Source organism: Petaurus breviceps, unplaced genomic scaffold (assembly GCF_028583685.1).
Source record: "Petaurus breviceps papuanus isolate PSGF00001 unplaced genomic scaffold, PetGlider_PUasm1.0 90778, whole genome shotgun sequence".
Lineage (NCBI taxonomy): Eukaryota > Metazoa > Chordata > Mammalia > Diprotodontia > Petauridae > Petaurus > Petaurus breviceps.
In genome coordinates this window covers 1,560,632-1,583,844 of record NW_027187343.1, presented here as the reverse complement: position 1 = coordinate 1,583,844, position 23,213 = coordinate 1,560,632, and the positions used below count along the sequence as shown (strand labels likewise).

General features: G+C 40.8%; 2 protein-coding genes across 6 annotated transcripts in view; one reads left to right on the top strand and one right to left on the bottom strand.

Annotated features, from left to right (window-relative positions):
• Positions 1 to 4,916, top strand: part of CDC42BPA (CDC42 binding protein kinase alpha) — a 409,866-nt gene extending 404,950 nt beyond the window's left edge. For all 4 annotated transcript variants that reach the window (XM_069069123.1, XM_069069124.1, XM_069069121.1 and 1 more), the window contains one exon: positions 96 to 4,916. In XM_069069123.1, coding sequence (XP_068925224.1) covers positions 96 to 227 — 132 coding nt within the window. In that variant the 3' untranslated portion in view covers positions 228 to 4,916. The remainder of the gene's footprint in view (positions 1 to 95) is intronic.
• A 13,124-nt stretch (positions 4,917 to 18,040) lies between these two features.
• The window catches only part of COQ8A (coenzyme Q8A), an 83,564-nt gene continuing 78,391 nt past the window's right edge, over positions 18,041 to 23,213 (bottom strand). For both annotated transcript variants that reach the window (XM_069069118.1, XM_069069120.1), the window contains exons 9-15: positions 22,634 to 22,715; positions 22,410 to 22,503; positions 21,812 to 21,953; positions 20,753 to 20,860; positions 20,362 to 20,427; positions 19,724 to 19,810; positions 18,041 to 19,390 (exon numbers count right to left, since the gene is read on the bottom strand). In XM_069069118.1, the coding sequence (XP_068925219.1) occupies positions 19,103 to 19,390; positions 19,724 to 19,810; positions 20,362 to 20,427; positions 20,753 to 20,860; positions 21,812 to 21,953; positions 22,410 to 22,503; positions 22,634 to 22,715 (867 nt within the window). In that variant the 3' untranslated portion in view covers positions 18,041 to 19,102. The remainder of the gene's footprint in view (positions 19,391 to 19,723; positions 19,811 to 20,361; positions 20,428 to 20,752; positions 20,861 to 21,811; positions 21,954 to 22,409; positions 22,504 to 22,633; positions 22,716 to 23,213) is intronic.

Here is a 23,213-nt window from a genome sequence, read left to right as displayed (position 1 = left end):
AGATAATGTAAAGCACTTGTAAACCAATAATGCTCTATATAAATGTCAGTTATAATTATTGCTCATCAATAATGTCCTAATTTTTGGGGCTGCAGGACTCTGATTCTCCAAGGCATTCTACAGCTTCCAACAGCTCCAACCTCAGCAGTCCTCCCAGCCCCATTTCTCCTCACAAGACCAAGAGCCTCTCTCTGGAGAGCACTGACCACGTGAGTTGGGACACATGAACTGCTTCAGCATTCAGATCAGACATCACAACGGCTTTTTATCCCACGGCTCCCCTTCACTCACCCTATTCTCTCGCTTTCATCTCTTCCCCTCACTTCTGCCAGAAAATTATCTAGGGGCTGGTATCAGAAGGGAGATGGGAGTAGGAAAGAAAAGGTTTTACCTTCTGATATGATTCAAAGATGAATTTTACCACCAGATTAACAACAGCAGCAAAAAAGGGCAAACTTTTGTCAAATAGCTGCCACAGATTTCTATTTGTATTGATTTCATTTCATACAACTACAGCTGCTTTCATTATCTTTCACTTCCTCCAAAAAATTTAGTATAAATAGACCAAGATAACTAAAAATGAATAAGATTTAAATGAGCACTAGAGTCTCATACTGTAAGATAGCACAGTGAACCCATAACTTTGTGGGGAGGATCCATACATCAAAGAGCATCATAAAGCTTTCATTCAGCCACCACAATTGAATGTTAATCTGATTGTTACCAGTGAATCCTTATTAATTAAAACAATACATATTTTACTACAATACAGAGTTTAAATACACAGATTTAAGAGTTAAATACTGATTGTATATATTAAGAGAGAAGCATCATGTATTCAGTAAAAGATGGATGCATATTTAAGAGAAAGAAATCCTTTAATTTAAAAGAATTGTGTTGTCTCCATATGTTTTCATGCTAAATAATTTTAAATGTTGAAAAGACTGGTTAATATTTGTTGAGAAAGAGAGCTAGAGAAAGCAACATTCCCTTTGGAAGATGCTGTGGAGCACAGATTATCAGAAGAACAGTTTCATTTCTTTTATCATCAGAGACATGTCTTTCCTATTTTCCATAGTAGAATTAAAGCCATAATCTTCATTTTAAAGATTACTTTTCTTATCTCTTGCAAATAAATGAAGAGATAAGATTTCTTGCCACCCTCTCAGCTCCTCTATCCCAGAACCTATGGGCAGAGTTATATTTTCCAAAGGGGTCGGTCTCCCTAAGGATCACAAAAGTGCTTTTTGTTCCCCCCTGGCATACGCTATACCTCCTAGGCTGTAATAACATTACTGCAGTTTAGAGCAGGAGACATTTTCTCCAGAAGGAACTCAGTTTACTTCAGTGGTGAATGACCTTCCTCTAATTGACCTGAAAACAGTTTACCAAATAGCTAAAACCTCAGTCCACCAAATGCATGCATTTTGAGCAGCCTTGACCAAATATTGTCTTAGTTTCACCTGAGGATGATTTTTTTTAAAGGTTTGACACAAAGGATATTTGTGTTTAGTCAATTAGTCAACCCAGAATTGTCAGTTCTGCCAAGATTCCTTCCAAGATTCCAAGCAGATTTCTTGCTTGATTGGGTTGGTCGGGTTGTTGGTTGCATTTTTTATTTTTTCCTCCACTGTTTGGGGGCACCACAGGAAAGTCAACTGAGAACAGACAAAACTACGTTTTTCTCACAGTCCAGGTTAATCTGGAGTTCTTGTACTTTTGTCATGAGATGGAGGTCTGAAGCCATTTCCCTCATCAAATAACACCAGTAGAGAAAGGAGGAAGGAAAAGAAAAAAATTGATCTCTTGGATTCTCCTTATGTGAACTTCACTAAAAATTAGAAATCTACATAATTTGCTGTCTTCCCAGGGACACTCACTAATGTTCCACTGAATTAAAAGATGTCATAAATTTAGATTCCAGCATTTGTGCTATATCATTTGACCACTGACAACCATACATTCATTCTACATTCCTGTGTAACAGCAGTGTCAGTTTTTATCAGTCTGTCCAAGTCTATATACTCTGAGGAAAAATTTACAGCTCTTTTTAAGGGGAGAAGGATTGGACTGGGGTTATTTTATATACATACAAATAGGAGAATAAAAGAAAAAATTACAGTTAATGATGCCAGTAGACCTGCTGGACTCTATGCCTATTCTAAAATTATTGTATTTTATTTTGTCATGGGCACACTTGTTCTAAAGTACTAATCACCTCCTGCTTATTTTGCTTTTGGAAAAATATATAAAATTTTTGCATTTTAAGAGTCATTTAATATACAGTTTAATATGCGGTCTGGCTTATTGAAGTATCAAGTTGGTACCTTACTATTTCATAATCATTTGAATCTAACATTTTCCTAAATGTGGCATTTAGCATTAGACATGATAGAATACCAGCAAACATTTTTGTGTCCTTACTCAAGTGTGTTATAAGGAAGACAAAGCAGACAAAAGGACAGAAGCTCCCAGGAGCTTATTTTCAGTTTTGTCTCTCTTTCCCTAAAGATGTCTCATATGCCAGTGAGCCCTTTGGTAGTGGGCCAGCTTCTGACCCCCTACTACTTATAGACAGGACCATTGCTAAGGCCAGAAAGAAAGCCTACTGAAGGATAGGGCTACATTTCAAATTGATCACTCTCTCAGACCTCCGAGAAGCAAAGTAGAAATGCACAGGATGAGCCCCAGAACCCGTACAGGGAACGGCAGCTCACACCATGTCCTGATTGCCCCATGCCAAGGCCATCATCAGAGTAGCCTCCCAATTATGCTTTTTCAATGAAGAGTTGCTTGTAATAGGGTAATTTCAATAGAAAATTGATTGCAGTGCCCCCTCCAGATCATTTTTGGCAAGGAGGGGAGATGCTTTTCCTTAGTTGATAAATTGGTGGTATTTATTCTGGGTCCATATTTTTATCATCACACTATCCTCAGATTCATAACATAATACATTCAAGATCTTCTGAGCAGGTACCCCAAAATCCACTAAAGACTCTCTGGAAAAAAGGATCCAAAGAAAGAAAAAGAAACTTGTTCACCATTAGAGGAGTCCAGTGGCACAAGATTGAAAAGATGCTTCCCATCTCTTCTTAGTACTGCACGCAGAATCTCTTATTTATCATGGGTAGTTTGGGTGCATGTGGAAGGAATACATTTCTCTCCTTAATAGAAAGGAAAGCTATGTCTTAAAGGGTTTTGCCCAGCATCTTTTTCTGAGGGTTGGGAGCTATGGAGCTGTGGTTCTGGTGCTAGAGGCAGCTGCGCAGTTTAAGTTATGAACCTGCATGGTGTGTTGTCTGCCCTTGAATCTTGAGTAATTTCATCATGTGCTTTCGATGTATACAGTATATGTACAATTTTTGCCAAAACTGAAAACCTCAGAGGTTGGTAAAGTAGGTTGCATTTGTCTATTTAAAAATCTATCTATTGCCAGTGATTTGGGCACTTTCCTTTGGAACATAGCTTTAGGGTCATAAATTATAACTGCTGTCATTTGTCTGTTTGGCTTCCCAAAAAATTCCTGGTTCCTACACTTCAGCAATGAAGTTTGAAATCTCAGTTCTTATAACACACAACCCCCAAAGTCCCTGAATCCAAAACAGTTTGTAACAACAGTGTGTCATCATTCTTCCATGACCTTTCAGCCCTCCTCTGCCTTTCTTGTGGTCAGAAATGTATCTTCTCACTTAATGACTGCATATTATTGAATTATGTATCTGAGAAAGAGATTTTTGAGCCTGATAGAACCATGACTAACTGAATTTATATTGAATTCTCAGGTATTGCCTGTTAATTGATAGGGGCAGTGAGAGCAACCTTCCCTGACTCCAGCAGGAAAAGCATTTAAATCTGTAACTGAGCTGGATTCAGTGGCCTTGTAATCATCAAAAACACTTTGGTCTCGAAGCCAAGGTGTGTTTGGATAAGATATTTTATGTCAGTTCTTCAGATGGGGAAGCAAGATGCTGAAAAATCAGGTCAGCTTGAATTTTTATGTCTAGAAACTTCTGCTAGGCCAGACTTTATAAGTGGCAATGGTGGCCAAATACATGGGAGAGAATCAGGCATTTCTCTCACTCTTTTCTGTTCCTCCTCTCCTCTTGCCTCGAATTTCATTCTTCTCTGAACTATATAAAGAAGTGTTTGACATTTAATTTTACCCACAACATTCCCTGTTGTGACTTTAATGACTTAATCCAGGCCAAAGTTCTTAGAATAATCCTGTTTGATGAGATGACGGATGGGGGTGGGGGGTGGAATGTGCTTATACAGTTAAGCAGGCCCAGGACTCCCAAACAACATAGCTGCCATAGATGTTTTGTTTTCCATTTCTCTGGCATTTTCTTCAGGGACTCTATGACTCTTCTCTTTCTTTCCATCCACGTTTGAAAATATGAAACAAAAATAAACCTTCTATTACATGTAAGAAACAACCTCAATTTGGGGGAAGAATTTGATAAAGACACAAACTATTCTTGGTATTTCAGTGGGAAAAAAATGACCTGCCTTTTTTTATGTCTGACAGTTTCATATCATTTATTTTTTAAAAATATATTTTTAGGGTTTTTTTCATTGTAACATTATTGTACAGTTTTGCATGACCTAGATGTAATCACTTTTTTGTTTAGAGTATAAAAGCTGACAAGTCTGTGTGGAGGGGGAAAAGATACTGCTTTGGCCTCTTATCATTTTTTATTTTATTTTGTTTGGATTGATGCCCTTGATGTTGTAGGGGACTTTGTAAGAGATTCTCTGCTACCAAACAATGATGTGGATTCTTTTGCACAGAAATATTTAAGGTGGGACAGTCCGAAATGTAATGAATGACTTCCTCACCAATACTTTATGTTGGTGACACACTTAATATTAACCTGACTTTGATGTATTGCAATAAAACAGGGAACTGTTAGAAATGTGGGTGTTTTGTCTTTTTTCCCTTATTTAAAAAAATAAGCAATGAAGAAAGGAAAAGGGACAGGTCTTTTCATCTTTGTTTTTTCATATTATCATATTTTTACCTGGTGCTGCAGTGGTTAGGGTGCTGGGCCTAGAATCAAAAAGACCTGAGTTCAAATCTAGCCTCAAATACTAGCCATGTGACCTTAAACAAGTTATTTGACCCCTGTTTGCCTCAGTTTCTTCATCTAACATGGGGATAATAACAGCACTACCTCCCAGGGGTGTTGTGAGTATTGAATGAGATGATAATTGTAAAGTGCTTAGTAAAGTGCCTAGCACATAGTAGATACTATACAAATGCTAGCTGTCATTATTATCCTGTTCTGTTATAAATTAAATCATTGTTTCATATTTTCATGCTGTATTTTAAAATATGTATTGGGATACAGTCGTCTTTCCTGCCACACAAGATTGTATAAGCCTAACCTTGACAAAGAAACAAAAAATATGGGGTGGCTAGGTGGCACAGTGAGTAGAGCACCAGTCCTGGAGTCAGAAGGACCTGAGTTCAAATACAGCCTCAGACACTTAACACTTACTAGCCATGTGACTTTGGGCAAGTCACTTGACCCCAACTGCCCTGCCTTCCCCCCTACCCCCCCAAAAAAAGAAAGAAACAAAAAATACTGTGTGGCCAATTGCAAAAAGAGAGTTATGATTCAGATATAATTACAGTCCAGGGTGGTCTGTAACAGTATTTCTTTTTTCCACAAATGACAGAAAACCCCTAGTTTGCTTTCAGATATGTCAAATCTTTTTAATATGAAGCACTGTCTACCTGGAGCAATGTCCCTGAAGATTGCCATGATCTAGGGTGTTTCTTAAAGAAGTAAAGCTGGGAGACTTTCTTGCTTTTTATTTTCCTCTTCTTTATCTTAATTTACTGCTTACTCAGAAGTTTCTTTCATGATTTGGGGGGAAAAAAGGATGTGGAAAAATCTTTGGGCTTCAGCTGAAGCATTCCCAGCAAGGCTCCGGGCCCATTTACAAACTGGTCATCATTGCCAGTGGCAAGCCCAGCCCTTCTAAGAGCAGTGTTGGCATCTAATGAAGCTTGTAAGGAGCTCCAGAAAATAGGTAATGTCAACATCAAAATGGTGATGGGTTCATGATATAGCTAACATAAGACTGACTGTGTCTAATTCACTGCAGAAGAGAGCTTCTAAGTATAAATAGGAACCCTCATCTGTCCTCAACCCTGGAGACACATTTCACACTGATCCCTGAATCTTGGAATATTTTATTTTAAGGAAACTGAACAGTGTTATATCTAATACCTCTTATGCTTCCCAGAGTTCAGTTAATTAAGCAGTTTCAAAACTTATTAATCATCCAGAAATAAACATCAGTGTTTAAAATGCTGCTTTTGAGGTAAAAGTTTGTTGAACAAAGATGGTTTTCTAAGTAGGTTTCATGTATTCTGATCCCCATCAGCCTTGTCTACCTTCTTGGAAGGTATAGGCTCCATTTTTTCTGAAATTCGTATTTGTTCACAGATTTTAATCTGCTTTAGTTTTCTTCCTTAATATAAGAACTTATCATGACTAAGAATGTGACTGCTGTTCTTTCTAGTGACTAAGCAGTGTGCAAAACAATTATGATTATGCTCTCTGGAAAAGTCCATCAGACTAGCTTTCTTCATTTAAGTTTAAGTTTAAAGAGGCAGCATAATGAAGTAGACAAAGCCCTGGACTTGGGGTCACTAAGGTCTGGATTCACGTTCTGCCTCAGATATCTACTAGCTGTGTGACAGTGAGCAAAGTCCCTTAACTGTCCCTCAGTCTCCTCATCTGTAAAATGGAATTTGATTCAGTGGAATGTTCTTTCCAGCTCTAAATCTCTTGATTCTGTGATCAAGAGGTAAACACAAATATGCAAGGCACTGGGCCAAATGCTAGGGAACAAAGATAAAAAACAATACGAGATAGTCTCCGACCTCCAGGAGTTATCAAGTTAACCAGGGGAAGGGAGGAATGAGACAATATACAGTTATACTATGAGGCATAATATGCTAAATATACAAAAGTGACTGTCTAGATAAAGTACTAGAAGAAATAGGAGAAAGAGATCATCCAGTGCTTTATCCACTATACCCTATTGCCTCTCAAAACTTACAGCTAAAAGATCAGGGAAGACTTTCTAGAAGAGTCAGCACCTGAACTGGGCTTTGGAAGAACAAAAGAGTTTCATCTGGCAGATATGTGGAAAAGGATTCATCCCCAGCATGAAAAATGACCTGTCTGAATCCTGAACATGTTAGAGAACAGGAGATCCAGGAACAGCAAGTAGTTCAGTTTTACCAAAATACAGTCTTGACTCTAAAGGAAAATAGAGTGAAATATGACAGGAAATAGAGTGAAATGAAATCTAGTAAGGAGTGATGGCAATGTGAGCAAAGAGGAAGAGACACACACGAGATAGTGTAGAGGTAAAATTGACCTCCACAAACAACCTATTTCTATATATCGTTGGAGGGAAAGTCTCAAAAATTATGCTGGAAAAAATGAAAGTTCTGACAGGTCTATCTAAGACAAATACTTAATGTCCTATTATTGGCCTACTCTAAGTTCACCTAACTTGCATGAAAGTGATTGATTTTTCAGCTATGGTTATTCTCAAAAACTGTTGTAAGGTTTACAGTCCTTATTAGTGAAGAGAAGATCCATACTGATGAAATTACAGATCCTTGAAATGAAAAAAAATATTAATGATCTGGAAACTGGATGTGGGAATATGAGAGAAAGTTGTGTACTGTATGATTAGGAAGTTGGTGGAACTATAAAACAAAACAGGGAAATTGGAAGGAGGATGATCAGTGAGTTTAGTCTTGGACATGTTGGGTTGGAGACCCTAGCAGAATGAGGTGCAGATGTCCAGCAGTCAGAGATAGGAGATTGGAGTTGAAGGAAGCTCTCAGAATATCTAGACTTGGGAATCATAATGCATCAGAAATAATGATAGAAACCATGGAAAAAAATGAAAAACTGATGAGTACAGAGAGAGATAAAAGGGTCAATAGTAGGTCCTTGGTGGAGCTCCAACACTTGGGGAAAAAGAAAGAGCCACTAAAGGAGTAAGAAAAGACAGAAGAGGAGTGCTCAGACAGGAGTAAAAATCAGGAAAATAGGGGCAGGGAAGCAAAGGAAGGGAATGGGTTGGGGAGGGCATCAGTGGTATAAGTTAACTGAAGAAAGGTTAGAGGAAGAAGTTTGAGAAAAGGCAGCTGGCTCTATCCATCTCTTGGGTTACCAGCATCTGTAGAACCAAAATTAGAAGACTCAGTCATAAGAGTTATAAGACTCAGTCAAGCTTTTAAAGGGGACCAAAAAAAAGTAATCTTGCAAAACTAGCTATAGTTTTTACCCTACACTGTGAACAAAAACTTGGCATCTTTCACATGAGAATCAAGCTACTTGGAACAAAAACAGGTGTATATACTTGAGTTCATGTGCATGTGTAAATAGCATGCCCATGGACGCACAAAGTATAGTTAGTACAGAGTTGGAGTACTTCAGCAACCATCTGGGCCTACCCCTGCTTGAAAAAGAATTCCCATAAAACCAACAAATGGTCCTCCAGCCACTTAATGCCTCCAGTGAAGAGGAGCCCACTATCTTCTGAGTCTTCCCATTCCTATTTGGATAATTCTGATTGTTAAGGAATTTTTTCTGACATCCATTCTAAATTTGCTTTTTTTTTTCTTCTGCCACAACTTGCTCTTAGTTCTGTTCTCTGAGACCAACAGGACAAATCTAATCTCTCTTCTGTGTTATGGCCCTTCAGGACAGCTATCATACCTTCTCCCCACTCCCACCCCCCAGTCTTCTCCAAGTTGCTTTAATAGGCTCAAGGTCTTTTACCATTGTTTGTTTACCTTCTATAAGTTTTCCACCTTATCATTATTATTCCTAAACTGTGGCATCATGAACTAAACAATGTTCCAGATGTTGTAAGACCAAGGCAAAATACAGATAGGTTCTGTTGCCTCCTTCCTGGATGCTCTGACTCTTAATTCAGTCCAAGATCCCATTAACTTATTTTATTTCCCTGCTTTATCACACTAATGCCTCATACTAACCTTATAATCCACTAAAAGCCATATGTCTTCTTCAAACTATTAACAAGGTCATGTATCCTGTATTTTGGAACCCAAGTATAAGACTTCATATTTATTACTGTTTTAACTAAAATATTAACATTTTGACATAATGATTAAATTGGCCCCACAAAGCATGCTGGATAATTTTTCATTTCAAGCTATAAAACAGTATTTCAAGGATTTCAAAGTTCACTATTGCTTATTTCCCACTTCTAAAACATAAAAGTAAAAAAAGTAAGTGTTAAAGAACCAAGTAGTATTACTTATTATCAGACATTTCATAGGATTGAATTTTGTTTGTGTACCTTTCTTAAAATTATTTTTTAAAATTACCATTAGTTCATTGTTTTAAAGTTTCAAATAAAAGTATGGTAGTATCATGGAAAATAATACTGAGTCTAGAGTTAGAAGACATGAACATGAATCTTGGTTCTGTTCTTTATCTTGGTCTTTACCGTGCCACGCCTCTATTTTTATATATATAAAATGGGGGGTAATATCTGCCCTGTCTTTTTCACAGTTTGTTTTTTGTTTTTAAAGAAAGATGTATTGTAAACTGTAAAGTTTAATGCCAATATAAGTTATTGTTCTAATCTAAACTCATAGTAGCAAAATGAAGCCAAATTATACAATGAAAAACATACTGGCAAGGAGTCGAGAACCTGGGTGGGTTCTCACGTCAGTTTAAATTTGATAATTTACTTAACACTGGGACACACTTTTCTGTGCATGTTTTGCCTTATTGGCTTTGGTGCTGTGTTTCTTTGTTATAAGAAGCTTTTTATATATGGAGACATTTCACACGCTCTCTTTTCCATCAATATATGCATCTTCTCTCAATCATGGAACAGTTGGAAGAGCTTTGTGTATAGTCTAACCCTTGAAGAGACAGATTATGCTGTATCAGGGAACAGAAATTAGGGTGGAAAGAAAACTGGATTTGGAATCAAAAGACCTGAGTTTCAATCCCAGCTCTGCCACTTATGACCCTGGGCAAATCAGTTCCCATCTCTGGGTCTCACTTTCCTCCTCAGTAAAATGCGGGCATTGGACAAGATGATCTCTGTAGTCTTTTTGCAGCTATAAAATTCCAACTACCAAAACATTTTTTTCATTTTCAAAATTAAGTAACTTTCTTATTCCTTATACTTCAAGTTAAGAGTTAAATATGAGAAGTTCATCACTATCCTTGAGTCTTCTCTTACCTCTTGATCAGAACTTTCCAAATTTTGAACCCTAAGACTATACTTAATTTTAGTGAGCTCTTTAAAGTCAGGCTGAGAGAGTCTCATAGCATCACCACCCTGAATTTATCTTCAGGAGTAGGTTAACCTAGTTTCAGCCGAAGTCCCTGATATCATTCCTAGATCCAGAGTCTTGGGAAGAATGAATTTGGCCTGACCCTGGAATTTGGTAGTTTAAATATCTGCAGGATTTCATGGATAAAGAATATGGGTTCACTGTACAAGTTCAAGGGTAGCCCTTGTATTGAAGTATTTTGCCAGTTATGACTAGTTCATGTGCCTTCTAATTAGCTACTGACTTTTTAGCTAAGGATCATAATGAAACACTACACACAATGTATTCATCTTGGTTTCATCACAATGGAGTGAGTGAGTGTGACAATGTGCAAATGTAATGGTACATTGGCAGCAGAAAGTGCACTAGTATAGGTAAGATTCAGGAGACCTGAATTTTAGCCACAACTTTGTCACTCACTGTAAGCAAATTACTTATTATTATTAGATTCCATATCTGTAAAATGAGGGGGAAGACAGTGATCTCTAAAGTCCTTTCTAGTGCTAAAGTTCTGTGATCTACTTATCAGGTTAGGGGTATTTGAATCTGTGGACTGACTAAAAAGGTCCTGCTTGAGTACTGCTTGTATTACATGCAGATTTCTTGGGCAGTAATTTGACCCCTATCATCTGCCATACCAAGTATCTAATTTCATAATATTCTATGTGGGTTTTTTTTTTTCCATTAAGGAAACAGGATAAAACAGGTATACATCTCAGCCTTGCTAGGAAAATAGGAAAAGTCAAAAGGCTTAAAGGAAAGAATATTTGTCTGGCAAGATGTATGGTTGAAAAGCCAAGTTCTCTTTATTCATTAGGTAGAATTGTAGATAGACCATCCCACTTAAATCACACACCCTGCCTAGTCAAAAAGTAGTACCAATAATAAATCCTAAGCTATTGGTTATGTTCACCAAATAGAGTTAAATATTCAGCATTTGTGTGTGTGGGGGGGGGTGTTATTAAGAAAAAAGCCCAGCAAAGTAATTCTTTGTATACCTTTTCTACAGTTTTGAATTTCATTGACAAGAGTCAAAGAATCTGAATTAGACAGGCTGGGCTCTGGGGTCCTGTCCAGTCCAGCCTGTTCCTGAACAGACACCTCATCTGCCTTGCCAGGAAGTGATCGTTTAGTGTCTGCTTTCTGGGAAAAGATTTTTCCCACCTTCTGACTCCCTAGTACCAGTGATAGAGTGTACACTCCTCATTATGTGCCACTCGAGGAAATCAAATGACTGTTTATATCTAAAGATTGCTTGGCTAAATAATAATGATGATGGCAATAATAGTAACAATAATAATAACTAGAATTTATGTAGTGCTTTAAGGAAGTCAGAATAGCATAGGTATCTGTGGAATACCCATTTCCTTTCTCCATTCTGATAATAGGGAGTGTGTTACTTCCCAAAAAGTATAAAATATCATAGTAAGAGCTAATAAAATGGCATGCTAATAGAGTTGAAACCCAAGATAAGTAAAAAGGTAGTCATAGTTCACTGCCCCTAATAAGTTCAAGTCACTAGGCCCAGATGAACTATAGCCAGAGGTGATGAAAGAAAAGGCAGAGGGTAGTTACCCCATTAACCATCAGTGATAGTGAAAGATTGTAGAGAACAGGATAGGGACCACAAAAACAGAGAAGGGATAATGCTGTACTAGTGTTTGTAAAAGGGTAAAGGAAGAGAACGTAATCTTCAGAATATAGGCCAGTGAATTTGACTTTGTTTCCTTGAAAAAATCTAAATCATAATACAAGAGGGGATTATGCAACAATCACAGTGAGCTAACATTAATTCATCAAGACATATCATGCCAGAATAATCTTATTTTATTTTTTATAGTCATTTGACTGATATCAGGGGAATGTTGTAGCTAGTTTACTTAAATTTTAGCAAAGCATACTTTGCTTTCTATCATATTTGCCTTGTAGACAGAGCAAAAAATATGAGCTAAATAGTAGTACAATTAGTTATATTCAAAAACTGGTTATGTAGCAAAAACCCAAAAATATTGACTAAATAACCAAAAAAAGTCATTAATGGTCCAATGATAACTTAAAAGAACGCCTTTAATGAAGGTAGAGTATTTGACATGCTTGTAAAATTTGTAGTTGACACAAAGCTAAAGAAGGTTAATATATTGAATGACAAATACTAAGAGATCCAAAAAGATCTTGACATGCTAAAATATCTTATCAAATCAATAAGATTTGGACATTTGAATACAGATTTATGTGAACAGAAACAAAAATTATAATCTCATCAGTGATCACCACAGATCACATAGACAGCAGAAATAGAGGAAGAGTTTGGGAAGCAGATCACAGGTCTGGTTGAGAAGCATGACAGTGATGGGGAACTGTAATTTTCTGGACATTTGCTCTCCTTGCCTCCCTAAAACAGAGCAGTTAATAATTTCTTAATTTGCCTTGATAATAATTTCATCTTTAAAAAAAAAAGTAGTGATAATCCAAACATGAAAAAATTCTATTCTGGCTCTAATTCTCACCAATATGAATGAACTGGTTGCCTGGATGGGAAACAGGGAAGTGACCACTTCCATCTTGGAGCTTGTAGAAGAGGAGAGGAAAGCTAGGAATAGTCTCCTATGTGCCTTAAATTTTGGGAGAGCATATTGTAGGGAGTTCAGAGAAAGAAGAGGTAGGTTTCAAATTCTGTGTGAGAAATCACCCCAGGAAGAATAAGAGCTCTCAAGAATGAAATGATAAAAATAAAGACAGTCTGAATGAGGAAAGAAAAGGGAAGAACTTAGATGGAAAAAAAAACACGTACAGAAACCAGGAGAAAGGGCAGATAGTAGAAAAGGAATATAAAAGATTTGGTACAGTCCTATAAGGAGAGTTAAGAGGGCTAAAGCTCAAAATGAGCTAAGGTGAACAAGAAAAGCAAAAGACAACCAGGGGGCAAGGTGAGATGAGAAGAGGAAGAGGGGTGGGGAGGGAGAGGGAGACGGTTTAAAAACTTTATTGGAGAAATGAAGAAGAGCAAATTACAAATAATAGCACTGCTTGGAGTAGATAAGACCATAATTAGCTAATGAAAAAGAAGGCAGAAAAGTATTCATTTTCCTTCCGTTTTCTTTGCCAAGGAGAATGATTATTTGGATTGGGTGAACAGAACAAATATGGCTAGTAGTTTAATGCCCAAGATGAACAGTGAAATAGTAAATCACTCATGATGACTGTTTGATTGTATCCTTAAATCACACAAAAAAAAATTGGCAGAAGTGATTGCTAAGCCAGCAGTCATTAATGGTCTGATGTCCTTTCAAGGTGTCCACTGGAGTACCTCAGGGACCCTTGCTTGGCCTTATGCTACGTAACCTTTTATTTTTTATCACAGACTTGCGTGGGTGATAACACCGATCACATTCACATAGGACACAAAGCTGGGAGGGATAGCTCATACTGGCTGACAGTTGAGAGGCAGAAAGATCTTGGTGGGTTTTAGAGCACGAGATAAATATATTGAATGTAGGACAGGGATAGGGTTTGAATCTGTGTTTTATTTGACAATGGGAACTCCCAGATAAGGAAATTCCTTTTACCAATGCAGGTGAGTACCTTTTTAATTTGGTGTTAAGTTGCACAGGTCAGTGAGAGGTTATCTGTGCACACAGGTAACTTAATCACAATAACTTAAACACAGTCACCTAGATTGTATGTCAGAGGTTGAGCCCATCAACCCAGGGCTTTCCAAGTCTTGAGCCCAGCTTTCTATCCACTATGGAACACTCCCTCTCCAAGATTAAATAGGCACAGATGTGAATTCTTAAACTTGAACTCAGCAGGTCAACTTCACAAGTTCAGTGGAAAAGGCAAGATCAGATTGCTGTCTCAAAAAGATCTGTGGAGCTTGAGGGACTACAGTCTCAATGTGATTCTCCAGTGAGGTCAGAAAAAAAAAAATTAGTGAAGAAAGAAATATAAATTTGATTTCAGGCAAAACTTCTTAAAAAATGAGAATTTTCCAAAAGTTGAGTGGGCTGTCTTGGAAATAACAAATGGCTAGATGACCTTGACAACTGGGTGGGTTGCAGAAGGGATTCTTTTTGGGGTACAAGTAGATTGCCTTGTATTTGTTGAACTACCTTTTGTATTCTAGAAATACATAAATATGTTCATGTCTCCTCTGACAGAAAGCAAACTCTCCGAAAACAGTACCTAGCATAGTGGCTGACACATAGCAGGCTTGTAATAAATGCTTGTTGGTTGATGAGATGGCCAGTGGAGGTCCCTTCCAACTCCGTAATTCTGTAAAGATCAACCTTAAAAGGGATATTTTTTTAAAGGTACAAGAGAGGGGAGCCATAGTTAAAGGGCCATTTGTCTGACCAAATTCTCAGGGTGTTAGTACATTACTAGTCAGTACTAGTGCACAATAGCAATAATAGCCAATTTATAGTGCTTTAACATTTGCAGAGCGCATCATGTATTTGATCCTCACAGCCTTGTGAGGTAGGATGTTATGATTATCCCCAGTTTATAGATGAAAAAACTGAAGCAAAGAAAAGTGAAATGACTTGCCCAGAGTCACACAGCTAGTAGGGGCATACATCAGGTTTTGAACTCAGGTCTTCCTGACTCCAAACCTAGCACTCTATTTACACTATAGTTTATACCTTAAATTCTATGTTCCTAGTTGATGGTAAAGAAGGTAATACAATCAGGCTGTGTTGAGAGGAAGAGAGTCCAAACACAGAAGTGATGATTATATTGCACTCTTATCTGGTCTGACCACATTGTGTGTATTAGTCAGTGCTTGGCACTATCTTTTAAGATTGAAACTGGGGAGTGACCAGGATAGTGAAATAACTCAAGATCAAGCTGTGTGAGGAAAGGCTGAAGAAAGTGGGGATATTTAACCTAAAGGAGAGAATATTTAGGGAAAGGGGAATGGAGACATTATCAAGCACCTGAAAATATTTGAAGGAAATGTGGAAGAGATTCGACTTAACTTGGCTTGGCCCCAGAGGGCAGAAATACAAGCAATGAGTAAAAGTTGCCGAGACGGTTTTAGAAGATGTGGAAGACGTCCTCATTATTAGAGCTATCTAGAAGTTGAATGGCCAGCTCCTCCTCCACCCCAGAAATAGTGACCCCTAAGACGAGAGGGCCAAGGACTATATTCCCAAGCCTGGGGAAGAGGGAGGCCCTTCAGCTCTAGAACCCCATACTGGGTGAGTAACAGCTCACCCAATCCACAAGACCAGACCATGCTTTACATTCCATCCAGCTGTCCATTACAACAGGGCCCATCCCATGAGGGCACCTTTCCATTTTCTCTGCCACCTCATGCATACATACTTTTTCCTTTTCATGTCTTGCTCTTGCTCTGGGAATAATAGTATTACCATTGCTTCTGGAAAGGACATGACAAACTACTGCCCTGCATCTCCACTCATAATCCCTCAGCCCAGCCCAATTCTTCTTCCCCAGCCACCACTCCCATCCATGTGCTGGAGAGTAGAATATACACATCTTGAAGGCAGAGGTTTTCTGACTTTGTTTTTCTTCCCCAGTATCAAGCCCAGTGTTTGTTGATTATTCGTTTTTTCCTCACAAGAAGTCTTCAGGCAAAGGCTAAATGGTCACTCGATGAGGATGAGGATGAGGATGATGTGGGGGCTAGAGACCAAGGTCCTTTCTCACTGTGATTCCTCAGAGTCCTTTCCTTTGCAGAGGAGGAAGTCCCTCCATGGGGAAGGTCTCTCTGTTCCCCTCTACAAACCTACACAGCAGATATGTGGTAAATTCATTTTGGTTTGTTTCAGAGAAAACACCCAGGTCTTTCCCATATGAAAGTTATCCTTAAGTGAACGGACAGTTGTATTTGTGAGCAGGCAACCATGAGGTTAGCTACCTACAAACAACAAAGGCTTCAGAGGAAGCCCTGCCTGCTTCCGTCAGCTCTGTTGGACCCTGCATCTCAGCTTCCAAACCAGCACTGAGTTACTAGATAGTTCTTTTCTTTAATATTGGTATTCTCCAAAATAGGAATTAATACTCCTGGTGGATTGCAGAAGAGTTGGAGTTAGAGAGACCAGAGCTGCAGAGGTTGGAACAGCTGTGGTATATGGGCTGTCCGTCCTACAGACCATGTGAATGGAGAGCACTAGACCCTTCCGTGTCTACGACCTTCTCTGAACCCTTATTTAAGGTCTCTATAGGTACCTGGAGCAACAGCATTCTGGCCAGTGTGGTAGGAATCAAAGCAACATTTATGTAATGCTTACTGTATACAGACAGAGTAAGTGCCATTAGGAAAGATGAAGTTTCTGTCTTTAAACTGACTTGGGTAGGAAGAACTATCAAGAATTTGGCTAAAGTGGGAGAAAAAGATGAGTTCATTTTCACTCCTTGACGGTTTGGTGACTTCACCTGCTGGGAATCCTGTATTTTATTTAGGCATTTTCTGGGGATTAACATGTCCTTTCTCTCTGATATCTGTCCCAGTGTACCATCTACTCCTCTGCCCCTTCTCTAAGAAAAAGTCACATGTGTGGACACAATCCTCAAAGCACAAAAATCTTAATTCAAAATAACCTTAAAAATCTGCCAAGGTGCTGCTTACTTACACACCCCTTGTTCCATAGTTGAGTACAGGAGGCCAAGGGATAGGCCCTATTTGTAGTCCTACAAGATTTACTTTGATAATGGGGCTAAGGATTATACTAACAGGTGCCTTATATACAACACTGTAAGTTAAGCCATTCCCTCTGCTTATAATTTCACATCATTAACTCATCCACTCATCATTTCCTGTAGCAATTAGTAAATATCTTTATTATTTGTGACAAGCCCAGTCATCAGGGGATAAGGAAAGTCCATTACAGCAACTCTGATCAGTGTCTGCAATGTGTTTAATCTTTACTGTTGATTGATCAAAGAGAACATGCTCATTAATTTACCAATTTCCCTCGATTTATACTCATATTTGTAGATATTCTCAGTCCCCAAAAATGTGTTTAAAAAAAAAAAAGGTTTTGGTTTTATCATGGCTCGTAAGGGCATCCTCTCACAGCCAGGGGGAACTACTGTGGAATTGATAATTGATGGAATAATTTAAATAACCTGGATCCTGGAGCATCTTCATTAGCAGAGTTGCTGTTTCTACATGTGTTTCCTACCCCCAAGGCCCCATTACTTGGTCTCTCAGATCCTGCTTGTGTACCTTCCAACCCCTTTTAAGGGCTTTTACCTCTTTAGGACCAGGGCCTAATGGGAATAGCCCAGACCTAAAACCATATTTGTGGGTTCAAGTACAGGGGATACGGTATTCCATTTCATCTCTTCCTTGATCTCAGGCTCACTCCTGGGACCCAAGTCAGGCCTCTCTTGTTGGACAAAGTAATGGAACCGGAGAACAAGGTAAGCAATGTGGTTATACTATACACCTGGGATTTGGTGTTCTGTTCCACCTATCATCAGTTACCTGTTCAGCCTCCTCCATGCCCTGCACTCGGGTGGAGGCAGCAGCTCTGAAAGTGCCATCTAGGCAAGTTCCTGCTCTTTCCCCCTCAGATGGTTTCTTTACACTAAAGGTCCCTCTGAGGCCATTGGCATCAAAACTGCTGCTCCTCAACTTTTGCTACCAATGTTATCAATGTAACAAATTCTTTGCAGGAAAAGGAAAAAAAGAAAACAGCACCACTGCCAAACTCCACAACAATTTTTTATTGTAATGCCTAAGTAGGACAGTTACAAGAATATACAAAAACTAACATACACTGGTGACTATTCCCATTAGGTCTGTCTGTGCATCTCACTATAAAATAGCAACACTCCCTTTTCTTTTGCATTCATTTCATCAAAGACTTTACTGTTTGGGGGGTGAGGACATCAAGAAAGTGGTGAAATCTCTTTTCCCCTCACCATTTCCCTTGTCTTCTCTTCCCTCTTACAGTCCCTGAACCAGATGGCACGAAGTCCACTGGTATACATTCAGTTGTCAAAGACTCCTAAGAGAACCAGCTTGCCTGACGGCAGGTAATTCAATTAAATAGCTTTTTTGGCACTATTCTGTACATAACAACTTCTCCAGCTCCAGCCAGAGGGGAAAAAGGCAGGAAACATCAAAGCATTTTGTATACACACACACACACACACACATACATCCCCCAAATCTTACACTATAAGGTCTGGAAAGTCCTAAAAGGCTTTTTCTCTCTGTACTTATTTAAGAAGAGAGGGGAAACGGATGCTCTCCCTTCTCTTGACATTCACAGGAGGAAAATCCCTAATTTAAAAACACATACACACACACACACACACACACACAAGAAAACAAAAATCTTTTTTTCCCCTTTATCTTTGTCCAAAGTTATTTCATAGAAAGAATCAACAGTAAGCAAATTTCAAGAGATTTGTCATGGTTCGGTTTTCTTTCTCCTCATCCTCAGCCCCACCTAATCACTAAAGAGCCACCATTTAATCAATAAAACTATTCAATGAGGCACTGGCCATGGAGGACCCCCAGCAGCCAGCCCCCCTCCACCCCCCTCCTCAGCACCTTCACAATTTCCTACAAGTTTATTCCTAAAGAAAACTCCCCTCTTATTGGTAAGTAGAAGGGTCTAGGTTTGGTCAGCACCAACACCCACTTGCTATGGACTTTTAGTTTCTGGGACGGTTTTCTGATTCTTGAGATGCTCTTGGGAGGTGACAGACAAAGCTATCTTGCTCTCTGCTAGAAACAGGGCCTTCAGACAAGACAATCGACAGTTACTGCTTCTCAGCCTTCCTCTTACAGTAGTTGCTGTAGGTTTCCTCAAACATTGCTTTACAGGGGAAACAAGCCTTCAGCTTGGAGCAAATGAGGAACGAGCCCCCCATCTTTCGGTGGAGGGAGTAAGTCTCCTCTGGCGGGGGGATGAGACGGTGCTTCAACATGATGGGAATTAAACCGTGGATCTTCTCAGTGGTGTTCTGGCTCCCAAAATCGAACGGTGAGTTTGAGGCAAAGGCCTCTCCCAGGATGAGGATAGCGTCTAAGTGAGCATCTTCCATGGCCTGGGGGGAAAGGGGGTGTGGAAGAAGAAAAGAAAATTAGGAAGACATTCAGGACACAATTGGTCACTAGAAGGGGTTTATTATTTGTCAGGCTTCAACAGCACCAGAGGGGAAAGTATTCAGCCTGGCTCATCTCTCCAAGGGACACTTCAGTTGGCTGCAGATGAGCTGATCTCATCCCAAACATTTAAATCTCTTACTTAGGTCCAAACCAAAGGGAAATGCAGCCATGGCCTAAGCAGGACAGCTCAGGTGAAATGAAGTGGCCTCAGGGAGGCTCCCAGGCACACTTCAGGTTTTACACAGGACCCCCTGGCCTGGCCCTCACCTTACCTTCACCTCGTAGCCGGTGAGGAACTTCATCTCTATAGACTTTCTCAGCACGGTTTCTCTGTCCTGATCAGCTGCAGCCCTGATTAACTAGACACACACAAGTAAAGGGCCATATCTCATGGTCCTTTGGGATTAAGGTCCCTGCCCTGCTCACTTTCCTTAGGAGTGTTAAATGATGAGAGGCAGAGTATCAGGTTTTAGTAACCACCCTTAACTTCATTTAGCTACCTTCCACATGCCCAGATCTGCAGCAAACCAGAAGCATGTATGGAGACAGAGGGGCTGGTTTATAAAACATGCTGAATTTGTGGGGACCATAAGCCAGCTCCATTCTCTCCTGCAAAGCTTTGATCAGTACTTCCAGGAGATGGCTATTTTCCTGGCTAGGGGGAAGGGATAAGGGATGCCCCTTTTCATTGGTTCAGATAACGTAACAGTGTGAATCCCACTAAAGAGCTTCAAGTGCATGTGGGCTTTCCAAGGCCACTCTACCTCCAGCCAAGTTCACGTGTTTCTCCTGGGACTGAACTACTCTATGGGCCTGGGCCCAGACAGGTCAAGTTGTACTGAAATCCAAGCTGAGCTTCAGGGTCAGCTCTGCTAGAGGGTCCCCTATCTCTGCAACTGGCCTTCCATACCTGCATGTAAAGGTCAGTGAATGACGCATCATACTCGCGGGTTGCTCCAAAGTCAAGGAGAGCCACCTGGACAGGAGCACAGAAAAGGGTCTGGGTGGGCTAGGCAAGAGGGATGAGTGAGGAGGAGAGGGGCTGTAAAGACGTTCTCTATTCCACTTCATTGAGGAACAGCGTGGGCCCAGGTTATCCCAAAGCAACGGGGGATACCCCGTGTGTTCCTGCTTGTGGGGAGGAGGGAATGTCCCAAGAAGGCTCATGCGCCATCCCTCCCTGCCTCTAGGCATCAGGCAGAGAATAGTGGGAGCAGAGTTCCTGTGCCCCGTTATTCTGTGACAGAACCTGAGCTCTGTGGCAACCAGGGCCGTGAGACTTGGGGTCTGAGGCTCCTTACCTTGTGCTGCTGGGGATCATAAAAAAAATTGGACCAGTTGGGGTCAGTCTGCATGAACTGAAACTCAAACAGCTCCCTCAGACACAGGACCAGGATATTGTAGCAAATCTAGGGGGAGAGAAGGGCAGGAATGGGGAGATGATAGCCCCTGCAAGCCTGCTGGAGCCTACCAGCTTTGTTCTTGGGAAGTATGGATCCCATCAGCCTCTGCTGGGCAACCACACCCCAGGATGGTGGTGTTCCATACACACAGGAGAGAAAAGTCTGCACTCTGAGGGCCTGCCCAGGAGGGCAAGATAGTCAGACGTGGAAGAAATTATGCAAGCTTGCCTCAGGATGACATCGGGGTCATAAGAGAAAGGAATCAGCATTGCAGGGAACCCCCCGGTGCCCTGAAAGGTACATTCCTCTGTTCACCCACCCAAGGGTATATCTAAGAGTTGGCTATACAAGCCACCCACCTTATCCTGCTTCCTTCCCTTGCACTCCTCTCTGTCCCAAACCCATACTCTTTGGTCAAGAGATCATGAACTTTGTGGTGTTATTTAGAATGTAGGTGTGGACAGAGAAAGGACAGCCTCAATTCAGTCATCTATGGAAGTGTGAAGGCACCCCTCAAGAACTTCATTCCACAGGAACCACTGCCTACTCTGCTCCCCTCTCACCAAATTGGCATGCATCCCCAAGCTGATGCCTAGCCAGATGGTAAGCTCACAGTTCAGGGCATATGTGTGCATACTGAACAAGACCTAAAAACCATGCCAGCTCGCGTGTTACTTCTCCCACAGACTGAACCTTCACCACAACCAGCACACCCTGACACAGCGCCAGGGACGACAGCATTTCCTGGTATTAAGAACTCCTAATGGTCACCACAGTCCTGGGCTTAGAAGCACTGAATAGGTCATACTGAGGGAAAGGACAGAGGAGAAGATGGCTCCTCCCTGACCCCTGCAGTCACTTAAGCTCTTCTAGACCTGAGGTCAGGTAGCTTCTTCTCCTGTCTCCCTTACATAACTCCCTCTACCATACACCCAGTTGACTTCCCCAGTGAAATACCTCATTTCGAATTTCCTGGCTCAGCCCTTCTGCCTGGTCCAGGGGAAAGCCAGACACCAGTTCTGTGGTCAGGACATGAGGACTACAAAGTTCATCTATGACCTCTGGTACGTAGAAGAATGGGTGATCCTTCAGGAGCTCCCTAGCCATCAGAGACACCAAGGGGAGAAAGGGTAAAGTTAACTTTGCCCTCCAGGCCGTCCTTCCACTGGGGCACTGGGGCACCTATGGCTCTCTGGGCACACACACTGCCACCAGGATGCCCTCCTCAGAGGTGAAGATGATATTTCACAAAATAGGGTTGTCTTAGTTCTCTTTCCAAAAGTTAAGGCTAGAGTTCAAGAGGACGGTCAGGGAGAATTCCTGTCTGCCCTGTAGCCTAGAAACAGCCCCTGTCCTTTCTCTCGTTCTCTTAAGGCTCTTCATTGACCCTGTGTGGGGGCAGGCACTAAGACAGACCAATCTACTTCCTCTCTGCAGCACTGTGGATAAGGGGAGCAGAGGACTCTGGGTAGAGGCTTACACCCTGCGCCTCCCTTCAGGACAAGGTCAGGGGACCACAGCAGGCATGGCAGGAAGGGGGCCCTTAAGAACCGACCTGAACTTCTTGGCACAGGCTGCTTCTCTCTTGTAGTCACACTCAAGGGCCAGCTCCCGTCTCAACACATCAATCAGATGTTCTGGGAACAGGCCTGTCAGGGGACAAGAAAAAGTGAGGAGAGAAATGGAAAAGGTCTGCCTGGCCTTTGGAGAGTAAACAAGGAGCCTCCAGGCCGGAGCTCCAGTCCCAGGGCCAGTCCTCCCAAGGTGGGCTCCTCCTACCTTCAGGGAGTATGTTGCTCATGTTGAGGACTGCCATTAGATTGTTAACATCACTATTGATGCTCTGAGCCACTCCGGGGTACTACAACAGAAAGACGGACAGAGGAAAATGCAACAAGAGCCCCCCATCCCCACCCCAGCTGCCAGTGATGGGGTCCCTGCACAAAACCCTCCAGTCATGCTGAGGGCAGGGACTAGACTGTCATCACAGTATGGCCGGTTTTTGGAAAATTCCACATGTAGCAGGGTCACACAAATAGCACATGCAATGGTGAGACCTGAACCCAGGAATTCTTGACTCTGTGACCACTAGTCTATCCACTCTACCAATGGTATCAAACTCAAATAGAAAGGGATCCCTGCTGCTGTATAGTGACTTAGAAAACTACAAATTAACATCACAGATGTTATATTTTTTATTTATTTTGTTAAACATTTCCCCATTCCACTGTAATCTGGTTCAGCAGGACTTGGGAGTTCTGAGGACCCTAAATGGCTGTCTTTGATACTACAACTCTGTACTATACCGTGCTACACACACACACACACACACACACACACACACACACACACACACACA